General features: G+C 39.8%; 1 protein-coding gene across 1 annotated transcript in view; it reads left to right on the forward strand.

Annotated features, from left to right (window-relative positions):
* SH3RF1 (SH3 domain containing ring finger 1) overlaps nucleotides 1-12752 on the forward strand; it is a 140060-nt gene extending 127308 nt beyond the window's left edge. Inside the window, 2 exon segments of the mRNA XM_025042977.1 lie at nucleotides 1830-2182; nucleotides 10353-12752. Coding sequence (XP_024898745.1) covers nucleotides 1830-2182; nucleotides 10353-10521 — 522 coding nt within the window. The 3' untranslated portion in view covers nucleotides 10522-12752.
* Nucleotides 12753-13208: the final 456 nt, after the last annotated feature.

The following is a 13208-nucleotide window of genomic DNA, read 5'->3' on the forward strand; positions in this document are numbered from 1 at the left end:
GCTCATTTTTCGGCCCTCCAGACCTCAGGCTCCCTTAAAGAAATGTGGCAGCAGCTTTAGCAGATGTTTCCTCAGACCATTTTATTAGTCATTGTGTAGAGAGAAGTCTTTATCACCACTGGATTTAAGAAATCCAGAATATCCTCTCTTACTTGTTTAGCGCTAGGATGAACTAAATATTTTTCCTTCCTCCCTCCTGTGTCATCCTATGCCAGTCTTAGCCTCTCAGCTCAGTAGGTGCAGGGCTCTGCTCTAGGCACTGGGTGTGATACAGAGATATATGAGGTGCAGGCACTGCACTCAAGCAGGTAGTCCATTTTTATAGGGTCATTTATTGGAACGCGTATAATAACCTCTTGGAAAATGTGAAGTTAAGTAAATGAAGCAAAAGCTAGTAAGGTGAGTCGAGGCCAGGTTTTAAAGAGAAATGCAAAAGAATTTTCCTCAGGCCGTGGTAGGGAGAAGAGGGGTGTGCACTCAATCATTGATCGGCTTTGCTCATCTGAAGCCTGCGTTGAGCATGTACAGAAATGACAGGACTTCCAGCCGTCTCGCTCCTCCCTCTGTTTCTAACCCATAGGTTAACACTTGCTGTGAGCAGCATTAGGTAAATGGGGCCTGTGGTGCAGTCTCCCCAGATGCCTCTTCATCGTCTGATAAATGATACTTTTGTCTCTCTTTTTCTGCCATTCTCTCTCTAATGGAACTGTGTTATTATGGAGCCAGACTCTTTTCCCCAAGGGATTTTTACTGAGTATGAAGTAACTCATTCCCAAGAAAAATTCCTCTGTATTTTATCTCCTTGTGGGCCTCTCATAATTCTATTTTTCTATTAGTGGACCTTAATAATTCCAATTTGCCTATAGAATTTTCTATAGAATTGATTCTCTATGAAATATTTTATTTCTAAGTCATGTTTCCCTTCAGAGGACTTTATAACATGGTTGACATCTTAGTAAAACAATCGAAAATGATGATTGATATCTATGCTTGGTCATCAGAAAGAACACTGACCCTTAGGATTTGAGAATGAAGGAGAGCTAGCTCTAGATCTGGTTTTCCTAGAAGAGCAAAGAATGAAAATGTCAAAAAAGACAAAGGTTTAAGAGCTGGTTTCTGTGGTGCAGTATTGCTGGGAAAAATTCTCATTTCTACATTTTCTTACAAAAAGAGATGTAAAAAATAGTTTTGATTATACTGAAGCTTTCTTTAAAAATTTGTAGGGTTATTTTTGGCTTTCTAAATAAGGAGGTACTTGTACAATAGAAATGGTTTGACTTCTATTATTTTGGGCTTATTAAATTTCATAAAGGTGACAGGTAAAAAGTGAGTGGTTTAGCCCTTAACTCTATTCAAGATATTACTACCTAGAAGAAGTCAAGTCTGTGGATGGAGAGTAAAATGCTCTTATGTTTAATTCAGCATACATGAACTACAGATAGGATAGGCAAAATTTCGTGAAATTAAATCCATAATCTCAGATTTCCATTTTGTCCTAAAGTGTCTACTGCCTTCACCAAGCTTGAGATGTGAATTGGTGAGTTTTTTGTTTTATATCTTTTTTATCTGCTTACTCTGCCTCAGTAGAAGATAGTAAGGAACAATGGAATGTTCAAAACAAGCAAAAACATGCAGACAGAAAGAGAGAAGAAAGAGAAGCAAAAAGTTGGGTTAATAGCACACAGACATTGGTAGGTAGAGCATAAATAACTAAATGTCCACAAAAATAATTTTAAAGGTTCAAGTAAAAAATTGCAACTATAGCACCCTATAGATTGCAACAGTAACAATACCGTCAGTCTCCAACTAATTTACTTTTTTTTTTCTAGAAAGAAAAAAAGGGGTTGTTGAAGTTTATTTCTGGCGCCTCCACCAAACGTAAGCCCAGAGTATCCCCTCCAGCTTCTCCCACCCTGGAAGTGGAGCTGGGTAGCGGGGAGATGCCGCTGCAAGGAGCAGTGGGTCCTGAGCTGCCGCTAGGGGGCGCCCACAGCAGGGCTGGCTCCTGCCCCGCCGAAGGGGATGGTCCCGCCACGTCACTGGCCAAGTCTCTGATCCTGGATGCAATTCGTCGCAAGACTAGCTCCCTGGACTCTGCTGTTCCCATAGCACCACCTCCTCGTCAGCCCTGCTCCTCCCTGGGCCCCGTCATGAATGAGTCTAGGCCTGTTGTTTGTGAAAGGTAAGTTCATTGCTTTTCCAGGAGAAAACTAAGAAATGTATGGCAGGGTTTATGCTGGAATATTTATTCTGACATTTAAGATATTTCTCTACATCCTCCTCAGTTTTTCTTTTTTAACTGAATCTGTAATAATAAACAAGTACTGACTTTCTTTTACCACTTGCTGTAACATTATCTAGTCTCTGCTTTTCCCTCCTATATTTCTTACACGGGTTAGGCCTCCAGACAACCACTGCAGAATAGTATCCGGATGAAATTTGACGGTCACTGGAAACTTGCTCACATCTACCTCCTCTTCTTGCTTCTCTTCCATCACCAGCAGTCGCTCCCCTGTTTGATCCTTTGCCTTTTTTACTAGTTATCTGCTACTTGTCAAGCTACTAGAGAATTCTGCACTAAGAGGATTCTCTTTGATTCTTCCTGAGTCAGAAGAGTGTGGTTCAGTTTCAGAGACCTGTCTCCCCTCCTGACCCAGTGACCTGGTTCAGTTACACTCAGAACAATGAGCCCAGTTTTAGTGATTCTGGCCTTGAATAACATTACAAATGTCAGCAGTTCTGTTTGATACTGTTGCTGGAGTTCTAGGAGTGCGCTAGGAAAGGAAATATATTTAATAAGACAGATATCTACAGGACTCAATGAATTAAAAATGAAGCACTGTTTGTTCCCTAGGAACACATCTTGAAGTATACTAAAAATAGTGGACTATTTTCACATAATGCATAAATATATAAACATTTGTTTCGAAAAGTGTCATCTATTTTATTGTTTCTATAAACTTTATTCTCTCTGAACCTGTATTTCATAAATAAAGCAAATTTCTAATTTGTGGAAGTATTGCCTTTTAGGTGGCATTTCCTGTGTTACTGGTTTGAAATCTTACTAAAAAGTGTTATACTTTAAAGTAGCTTAAATTCACCTTAACCCAACCTTTCATCAAAATCTCTCAGTCCTTCATTTATATAATTTTTTGAGCCTAGTTTTTTTACCCCAAAATAAACTGGAAAATAATAAACTTCAAATAACCTATATGCATTGAGTACAAAGTACACAATTTATTATACATTTTTTAATGAAGTGAAATAATTTTCTGTCCTAATTCTTATAAAATCAGTTTTGAAATGAGACATTACCCTAAAAAGTGTTCTTTCCCCACAAATAAAATCATTCTCTGTCCCCTCATCTATTGTGCTCTTTGTAAAGCTTTGAAATTTTGTCTTGAATTCACATAATCCTTTATTCTGAGGGCAGTCTTTTTTCTTGCCATATTAGTCTGCTTTCCAGGGATAGACCCCTTCTGTCCCTGGAGTTGGTCCAGTGACTTGTTTACTGTCTTTTGGTCAAGAGGCTCCTCCTCTCCCCACCCCGAGGCATTGATCTGCAGTTTTTCCTTCGTGCCCTGAATGCTCTCCTCTTTTCCCTGTCATTTGTGGTGTTTGCGTTAGTGTTCTGAGTGCTCATTCACTTTGCCCAGACTCTCCCTAGGCGCTGGCTGGGGCACTGCTGCCTCCCACCCCATTGTGCATTCTTTTTCAGTTGCCAGATGTCCACAAGCTCTGTGGCTCCTGCATTCCGGCCCCTTCCTCTTAGAGGAGCTCATTTCTAACAGCAGGCTCCTGCTGTTCAGTGCGTCTGAAAAGGAGAACAGACAGGTGATGGCGGTTCAGGGAGCACAGAATGCACATCAGATAAGGAACACATAGATTTTAATGAAGGGACAGATGGGCACGGGCACTCTGGAATTCTCTGGAAGGTTTTTCATATAACCATTTCTGTTTTTACAAGTAGGAAAGAGGTCTTTGGAGAAGATTTGTGCCCAAGTTTATATTTTTATAATCCACATGTTCAATGGAAGATTAAGTATAATAGCCAGCCTGACCAACTTTTCACAGCCCCTTTGCCTTCATACACTGATGGTGATAGTATTCATTTAACAAGGATTCTTATATCTACCTGGCTTTAAAAACAATAGGAAAAATTTGTGGAAACAAGTAGTATAGGAAAACAGCCTTTACCCACTGAGAATGAAGTTATTTTTAATTAATAGAAAGCTACCAAGTATTTCATTTAGGGATTACGTGTTTTGATATTTCAAAAATTTCAACACAATGAAAAATACTTAATGCTAAAAAATGAAGGAATGACTTAGAAAGCATTTCAGGATCTTGAATTCCTTGATTCACAATCTAAATATCAACAGCTCCTGCCTTGGCAAAGTGTAGAAGCCTGGGGTTCTTTTGGTAGAATTTTCACTGATAGAATTTCATAGAACTGTTTTTCACTGTATAGTATTGGTATAGTATGAGATAGGATTCATCTACAGATTATGAAAACAAGCATAAATTTTCTTCTCAAACCATGACCCTGTTCCATAAATCTAAAGTACAAAAATGTGACTAGGGCAGCCAGTGCTGTCAGTGGAGAGAAACCTTCATGTGATACAAAGACTTAAGCAATCTCACAATGAGGAAGGATGAATGTTGAGGTGTGTTGACAGGTCTTGGTGTCAGCTGAGACAATTCTTTGAGGAACGAAAGGATTCTTTTGTGTTTGTTGAAGAGACTGAAGAAAACAAGCAAGAAATATTGCTATATCCTGGAGGCAGAAAATGTATGATTGACAATAACATTAAGAATAGAACAAATATTTTGGGCTTTATTTTAGAGAGACTGAGAAAAAATAATCAGAAAGTTGCAAACAGAAAATAGAAATAAAATATTTCAGAAGGGGTGGCAAATAAAAGAAACTATGACAGATTATTTTGTCTTCTAAAAAAATACAGATAAAGGGCTTAAGGAGACACAGCAAGTCATCTTTATCTGTGTATATTTTTAAGTTTAGGAATTAAACTGATAACCCATACTTATAAACCCATCTCCTAAATTAGAAAAGAACCTGTGATCTTTGTTCAGGGATTAAGCTAGAACACTTGGAAACATACGAATTGGATAGAGAGAGATTCAGAGAAAGGCAGTTGGCTTAACCAGCATGATTGATATTTGAGTCAGTGAAAATGATCCCACTGGGTGTAGCCGTGGACATAATTTACTTGGACTTCAAGCAAGCTGCAAAGTGAGTTAGTATGGTTTTGCCAGTGAAATACTTAATTGGATATTAGATTATTGCAGCAACTGGCAGAAAGCAGTAAATGGTTAGCCACCCAGACCAGAGCGATGGGCAGGGTGCCTCCCAGAGCCACAGAGGTTCCAGTTTGGGCAGTACCAGGTGAGATTAGAGACGAAAATGTATGAACTGCAGAGAATGTAAAAGAGACTAGAAAAATAAAGGAAATAGAAAAATTATACTAATAAAAAAGTGCAAGTGCCCATTTAGATGGAAGCCAGACACCATAGGCCAAACCAGGAAGATTGACATTAGGGTGTCAATGGAACTTCTTTCTGTAGCAACCCTCTATTTCTCTAATTACACCCTGGTAAATAACACCAAAAACTGAGTTAGAGCCCAGCAACCACCAAGAGGCAAAGGCCCATTCAAGGCCAAGTCTGTGAGCCACACTGTACCCTCCCCCACCCCCCACCCCCCACTGCCTCGCAGGTGCTCTGTGCAAAGCGCCCAAGAGGTGCTTTCCAACAGCCAAGATGCTGCTCAGCTTTGGATATTTTTCTTTTTTCTTTTTCTCTAATTTTTCCATTATTTTTATTCACTCACGGATTCATTCATTTATTTTTAAAATTGTGGTAAAATATATGTCACATTTTTTCAAGTGTAAATTCAGTGCCATTAAGGGCATTCACATTGTTGTATAACAATGTGTGTTGCTGTATGCATCGTATTGTATAACTGTCACTGTTATCCATTTCTAAAATTTTTCCATCATCTCAAACTGAAACTCTGCATCCAGTAATCAATAACTCCCCATTCCCTCCTCCCCACCCCCAACTCCCACACCTGACCCCGCACAGCCACCATTCTATTTTGTGCCTCTATGAGTTTGACCATTCTGTGTACACGTGAAATTGTGTAATTTTATCCTTTTGTGTATGGCCTTCTTTCACTTAGTATAGTGTTTTCAGGGTTCATTCATGTAATTTTTGTCAGACTTTTATTCTTTTTTAAGCCTTATACATTTTTTAAAATAGTTATACTGCACAATTAGGCCTTTTCTTCTTTGTCATTCAGTATGCTTATTTAGAATCATCCTGCGTGCTATGCCAAATGGTGTGAGGCATGTAAGTGAATTACCATCGTCTCACCCCTCAAGCAGCTTACAGTCTAGTAGAATAAGTGAGACAGGGATGCAGATGGCAATAACGCAATGTAAATTAGGCTAAGTGCCATAAAAATATGCATGAGGCCTCTGGGATCTGGTCAAGCATGACATTATTTCCAGTCATTGGGACCACAGATTTCACAGGGAAAATTGGAGCAAGGCTTTGCGAGGCATCGATTGGGTGCAGATGGGCAGAAAGGTCGTCAGAGGGAGTTCCTGGTGGAACCACACGAGCCAAAGTGTAGAGTGGGGAAAGTGAAGGCCGTATTTAGGGGACACATTCAGGTGTCGAGGAGAATTTGGTGTATTCATGGAGACAGTAGTAACTGTAGCTGTAAGGAGAGGCTAAGACCAGATCATTGAGGGCTTTCTATACCCTGCTAAGAGTTAATTAAGCTTACTCACAGACATTGATAAGCTGGTAAGAGTTTTTGAGCGATAGCTAGCTACAAGTACTGTTGCCAGTTAAGAAAATTAATATGTCAGTGTAGAATAGAATGGAGACAGGAAGAGATTTGAGGCAGGGGGATTATTTAAACAGGTAGATTATTTTAGTAGGTAGAAGATAATGAGTTCGTCCATCAATGATGGTGGCAATGACAAGGAAGAGGAATGGGTGGGGTGCAGATTTTGTGAGTGGATCAGCAGGTCCCTTGGAGGTCATGGGAGAGTGGTCTTTGACTCCTGAGGTTCAGAGCTTCCCAAAAGCCCTATTCAAATAAAGACAAGCATAATTTGAGTGAAGCAGAGAGTGGAGCAGCAGATGTGAAGGGCCTCATCAACAGCTGCACCTTACATCTGCTCGTTGGTCTGGAAACATTCTACTTGGCAGAGCCTTTCCATGCCTGAGATAGTTGGCCAGTTGTGCCTAGTATTTGGCCTTAAGAGTCTATATTAGAAATCTGTATGCAAACTGCCTCATAAGGTTTGAGGCCAGGATCGAAGCTGGGAGATTTCTGAATAGAATCTGTTACTGCTGCACCTGGTAGTCTTCATACAATCAAGACTGTGTCACAGTTTCCATTATGCACATGATTTCTCATTCCACCCCCCAGAGATTTATAACTTAGCAATAAAAATGTGCTCCCACTGGAAACTTAGCAGGAAGATTATGTTCTTAGCCCAGCAGCAGTTCTAGTTTGAAAAATTTTTTGACAAAATTGGTTTAGTGCATTTTATAAAATGCAAATATTAATCTAATTTACTTCAAGTTTTTCAAGAACTATTTTTGTTCCATTTTACCTTGAAGGCAACTCATAGAGAACTGGTGGGAACACATTTCATCAGAGATCTACTCTAAATGTGATCTGAGTCACTTGTACACTTTTTTCCAGAATTATAGAGCTTTGCTCAAATTTTAACTTTCCCCAAATGGCAACTCTTACATTGCTTTTTATGTAGATTTTTAGCCTGTTGGCAAGATTTGAGAAATCTCATCTGGATCCCTTCCTTCAGATAAGTCCAAGATGAAATTATTTGTCTCGCTTTTAGAGGTGTCAGAGAAGGGATTCCAAAACCTTAACTGTGCCATTCTAAAGTTTGTCAAGTCTCATCAGGCAGTTTTTCTTTAGGCTGTAGCTTGAGCCTGTTTCCTGGGTAGTGGTGGCCAGCTACTGACTGGCCCATTCTTCACCTCCTTGAAGCATCAGGCCTCTCCCTGCCTGCTTTTGCTTAAGCCATATGATCATAATGAGAGCTAGCATTTTAACCATTTGACAGACACCTTATTAAGAGCATTAAGAGCATCACACTTATAATCTCACTACATTTCATGATAATACCTGTTTGACTCACTATAAATCCTACTCTACAGATGAGGAAACAGAGAGAGAGAAAGCTGAGACCATTGGCCCAAAGTTAATCTGCTCCAAATGACCTTTAATGGCTGCGTCAACCCCCAGGCCAGAGCTTTCCGCACAATGCCATGCCTCCTCCCTCATTCCATGCTTGATTGAACTCTGAGCCTCATTGTCTGTAAATACTCATGTTTGAATTAACTAAACCTTCCTTAGAAATGATAAGCCTGCCTCTGTGCTGTGCTTTTGCTTCAGATCTTGGAGAATAATTTGGTCTGTGTGCCCAAAATACCTTAGAATTGTTTGAGAAACCGCATGACCTTTGCACAGATGCCATTTTAATAGAGTAAGAGCCTGGGACTCTTGCTATGGTTCTTCTTAGCGAGCGTGGATTCTGGTTTTTATGGGATGGAGATTGGTGACATGAGCAGTCCTCTGAAAGGACTAGGCTCTAAGCTGGGTTTCATGAGTTATGGGGCAGTGCTACTGAATTCGTTCTATCATTTTTTAAACCATAACATTTTTTACTTAGTAGTCAAGAGTGGACCCTGTAAGGCTATAAACTTACTTTCTGACTTTGAGAACGAAATGAAAGCAGAAAGTCAAAATCACCTTTATGACTGAATACTACATAGCATCAGAGAAAGATGTATATTCTCATTTTTTATAGTGTAACAAATTACCTCCAAAATTTAGTGGCTTAAAACGATAAACATTTGTTACGTCATAGCTTCTGTGTGTTGGGAGGTTGGGAGCAGCTTATCTGGGTAGTTCTGGCTGAGGATGTTTCTTGAGATCGCAGTCCACATGTCAGCCTGAATTGCAGTCATCTGAAGACTAGACTGGGCTGGGAGACTCCCTTCCAAGGTGGCTCACTCCCATCACTATTGGCTAGTTAGTTTTGGCTTTTGGAAAGAAACCTCAGTTACCCACCATGTGGTCCTCTCTATAGGAACGTTGAATTTCCTCTCAACATGGCAGTTGATTTTTCCCAGAATACATGATCCAAGAGAAAGTAAAATAGAAGCCACATGACTTAGCCTTAAAAATCACACACTGTCCTTTTCACAGTATATTATTGGTCACACAGTTCATCCCTATGCATTATGGGAGGAGACTGCACAAGAATCTGACTACTAGGAGGCAAGCTCACCAGGGGCCATCTGGAGGTTGGTTACCATACACCACCTTTTTTCCCCTTTGGTTGGGAAAAGCAAGAGAGGAGTAAAGGAGGGCAATAATGCTTGGAAAATAGAGAGGAATAAAGGATATGGAGCATAAATCAAGTCACTTCCCTCTGGCTTCCATGGCTGCTAACTATAATTTTGCAGAAGGAGACTAAGAAGCATGGAAGCAGGGAATAAATAATATTAAACCAACAAGGCTTCTGGGGTTTTGGGGTGGTAATTACAACTTTTCCCACTGATCGTCTGAGTTGAGAACCAAAGGAGAAACAGACACAGTTATCACACTAATGGAGGTCAGAATGCTCCCTGTCTAGATCTTGGCGCAGCCTGCCTGAGGGAGAATTGGGGTGGGTAAGGCGGATGAATTTCCTTAGATTTGCTGCCATATCCATGTCGAGCCCCAGTGGAAGGGACACAGAGAGACGGACTTCCAGACCCACTTGCGGAAGGCAGGCCTGATCCCTGATCACTCCGTGCTCCCAGCATGGGCCCAGAGGCAGAGCCAGAGGCCTCTTGGCCTGGAGTCAGGCAGTTCAGAGATAGGTGAACCTACCTGCTCAGCTACTTCTCTCAGTCTCACCAATCAAATAAATCTGCTCGTTTCTTCTTGGAGAAGAGGGGCAAGCCATTTCCTCCTGGGAAATGGAATAAAACTTTCCTTCTGTATGTCCAAGGTACAGACCCTGGGAGTGGACAACGTTGGCTCTCTCTGTAAAGGGCATTCAAATAAACCAGTCTGGGTCACCAATAGCAGACTGTTCCACAGATCCAAACTCTGTTAACGCCAAGTTTCTACTAAACAGAGAATAATTGTGTTTTGAGTTGTTTTACAGACATTTGAACAAATCATGCTACTTCCTATTCTGTTTATGTTTAAGGCTGTACAGACTAATAGTATACCATTTTTTCCCCACTATTTTGAATGGTCTTAACTAAAATCTCTCTCTCTTTTCTAGGCACAGGGTGGTGGTTTCCTATCCTCCTCAGAGTGAGGCCGAACTTGAACTTAAGGAAGGAGATATTGTGTTTGTTCATAAAAAACGAGAGGATGGCTGGTTCAAAGGCACATTACAACGTAATGGGAAAACTGGCCTTTTCCCAGGAAGCTTTGTGGAGAACATCTGAGGAGACTAACGTTGAGAAGGCTTAAAATCATATCACACAGCAAAATAGCACAACACAATGTAATGGAAAGAGCACATTTGTGGACTTCCAGATGGTCAGGAGATGAGCAAAAGATTGGCATGTGACCCCAGTGCCCCCCAGCACATTTAGACCAGCAAACAGCGTGACAAAGGCGTTTGTGTGGGTTTTGTCACTCTGGATTCTGATGTATAAGGTGTGCCTTGTACTGTCTGATTTACTATACAGAAAAGCCTTTTTTTTTTTTTTTTTAAAGATATATAGCTACAATGGACAATTGTTTACAAGGCTTAACTAATTTATTTGCTTTTTTAAACTTGAATTTTTCTTGTAATAGATAAATTCCTTGGATTATGATTTTAAGAAATTATTAATTTATGAAATGATAGCTAAGGAGAAGCTGGATTATCTCCTCTTGAGAGCAAGAGATTCTTTTTGACATAGAATGAACCTCCTCTTCTCCCCATGCCGGTGTTATTTTTTGTTTTTTTAAGACAAATGCCAGTTCTCTGATTTGATTTTCCTCTTTGGGAAATCAAAACACACGACTGAATCAATATCAATAAGGGCCTGGGGTAGGGAAACAGAAACTTGAGAAAAGAGATTAAGGATTGCCTGTCTTTCTGGTTTGGTCAGGAATCATTCTTAAGACCTAGTCCTCAATTTAATTTTGTGGGTTTTTAATTTTCCTAGAATGAAATCAATGAAGCGATAAGGAAGAGTAAAGCACAACCCTTGAACAAAAATATATTCAGAGATATATTTAGTTTTATAAGAGAAGCAGCTCAATTCATTGATTGGAAATTGGAAAAATTGAAGTTGTACTCCTGTCTGAGAATGGCTATGAACTGTAATTGCCCATTTTACCCCAACTGCTCTGCATGCCCAGGACACAGTAAAGCGTTTGTGAGATAGTGGTGGTAAGTGATGCACTCGTGCTAAAGTCAAAGGCTATGTAAGAAACACTGTGAAAAGTTTACATTCATTCATTGTGAGTCTTTTCCCACCATCTTGCATGTGTTACTGGATTCCCACAGTAATCTAGGCTCTGCATGGTGTGTATATTTCATTGCAATTTCCTGTTGAGATGAGTTTGCGCTCAGAATTGACCAATGCAGGAGCTGTAAGATAAACAGTACTCTTTTTCTCTACTCCCAAAGCCACTACTGACCAAGGTCTCTGAGTGCACTCACTCCCTCCCTGGCCAAGGCATCCGTCAGCCATGACACAAGTCATTAGTGAAAATGCTCCGTTATGTCCTCCCAGCTGATGGATATGAAGGGAGAGCTGGGAGGCTGCTCCTGTGACTGTTCTCTGGCAGCTCTAGGAGGCTTGGCACAAGTGAGAGTGCCCACACCTTACAATTGTGGCAAGACCCAGCTGAGCCCGTCTTTTTATATCCATTCTTTGATGTCATTGGCCTCTTTTACCCATTTCACTCCCGTGCCACGCAGTCGTGGGTCTGGGTAATCCTGAAAACAAGAGGGAAGACAGCCTGGTAGTGAATGAAATCATTGCCACAGTTTTCTCATGGATGAATAAACAAATACAAAAACGCTTTTCATATTTTGCTTTTAAGAATTACAACTGGGAAATAGAAACATGAACTGAAAAGTCTTGTAATAGCAGGAGGTTTCATGGTCTTAAAAAGATATATGTGATTGAAATGAAATCATTCCTAAATTAACCATTTTTTTATAAGACACTGTACATTATGTTCCTGTGTGTTGAATTTTTTTAAAAACACTTGGATATTCATGTAATATATAAAGTTTTGGTGAAATGAACTTTAGTTAGGAAAAAAAGCTGACATCAGCTTTCATCTGTGTAAGTTGACACCAATGTGTCATAATCTTTATTTTGGGAAATTAGTGTATTTTATAAAAATTTTAAAAAGTAAAAAGACTACTACAGGTTAAGATAATTTTTTACCTGTCTTTTCTCCATATTTTAAGCTATGTGATTGAAGTACCTCTGTTAATAGTTTCCTGGTATGGTTGGTTAAAATTTCACCTGTTAATAGATCACTTAGATAATATAATGTACGGGTTTTTCTATTGTTTTTTTGGAGACAGTAGGTGGAGATTTTGTAACGAGGGCTTGTTACACGGCAATAGGGTAATGATAAAATTGCAATTTATCATTTCTCTTCATGTTAATAATTTGAAGACTGGAGAAAAGGTTCAAGATTAAAATTTGATGTTCATCCTTTATATGCCCCTTGTGTCAATCTTTAAAATCGTTTTCTTTTTTTTTTTAACCTGGGACACATTAGACTTATTTTCTACTTCATAAAAATTCTGTGCATGATATCTCAAAGAGAAGTGTCCTCAAATAATCAATTTGGTGGTTGTGGTACATTTTATCTCCAACTAGCAAACCTTATTTGGTTAGTTCCCCCAAGAAGTTTAGTCTTCTTAAAGTGGTGTGTGAAGTTTCACCAGGGGTTATGTAACACTTCTGCTCCCCTCTCCCTCTTTGTGGTGGCTAAAACAGTCTGGCGACTGCTGGAAGTTTTGTCTTAGCCGTAGAAGGCGTACTGGACCTACAAGCAACTTGGGTCTCATCAAGGCTTGAAAACACAGTCTTTAGACTCACTGTGATTTTAATCTTCCATGGAATACCAACAAGTCGTAAGTTTAAAAGAACCACATATGTCATTTAAAAAA

The sequence above is a fragment of the Pteropus alecto genome, unplaced genomic scaffold, assembly GCF_000325575.1.
Source record: "Pteropus alecto unplaced genomic scaffold, ASM32557v1 scaffold50, whole genome shotgun sequence".
NCBI classification, from domain to species: domain Eukaryota; kingdom Metazoa; phylum Chordata; class Mammalia; order Chiroptera; family Pteropodidae; genus Pteropus; species Pteropus alecto.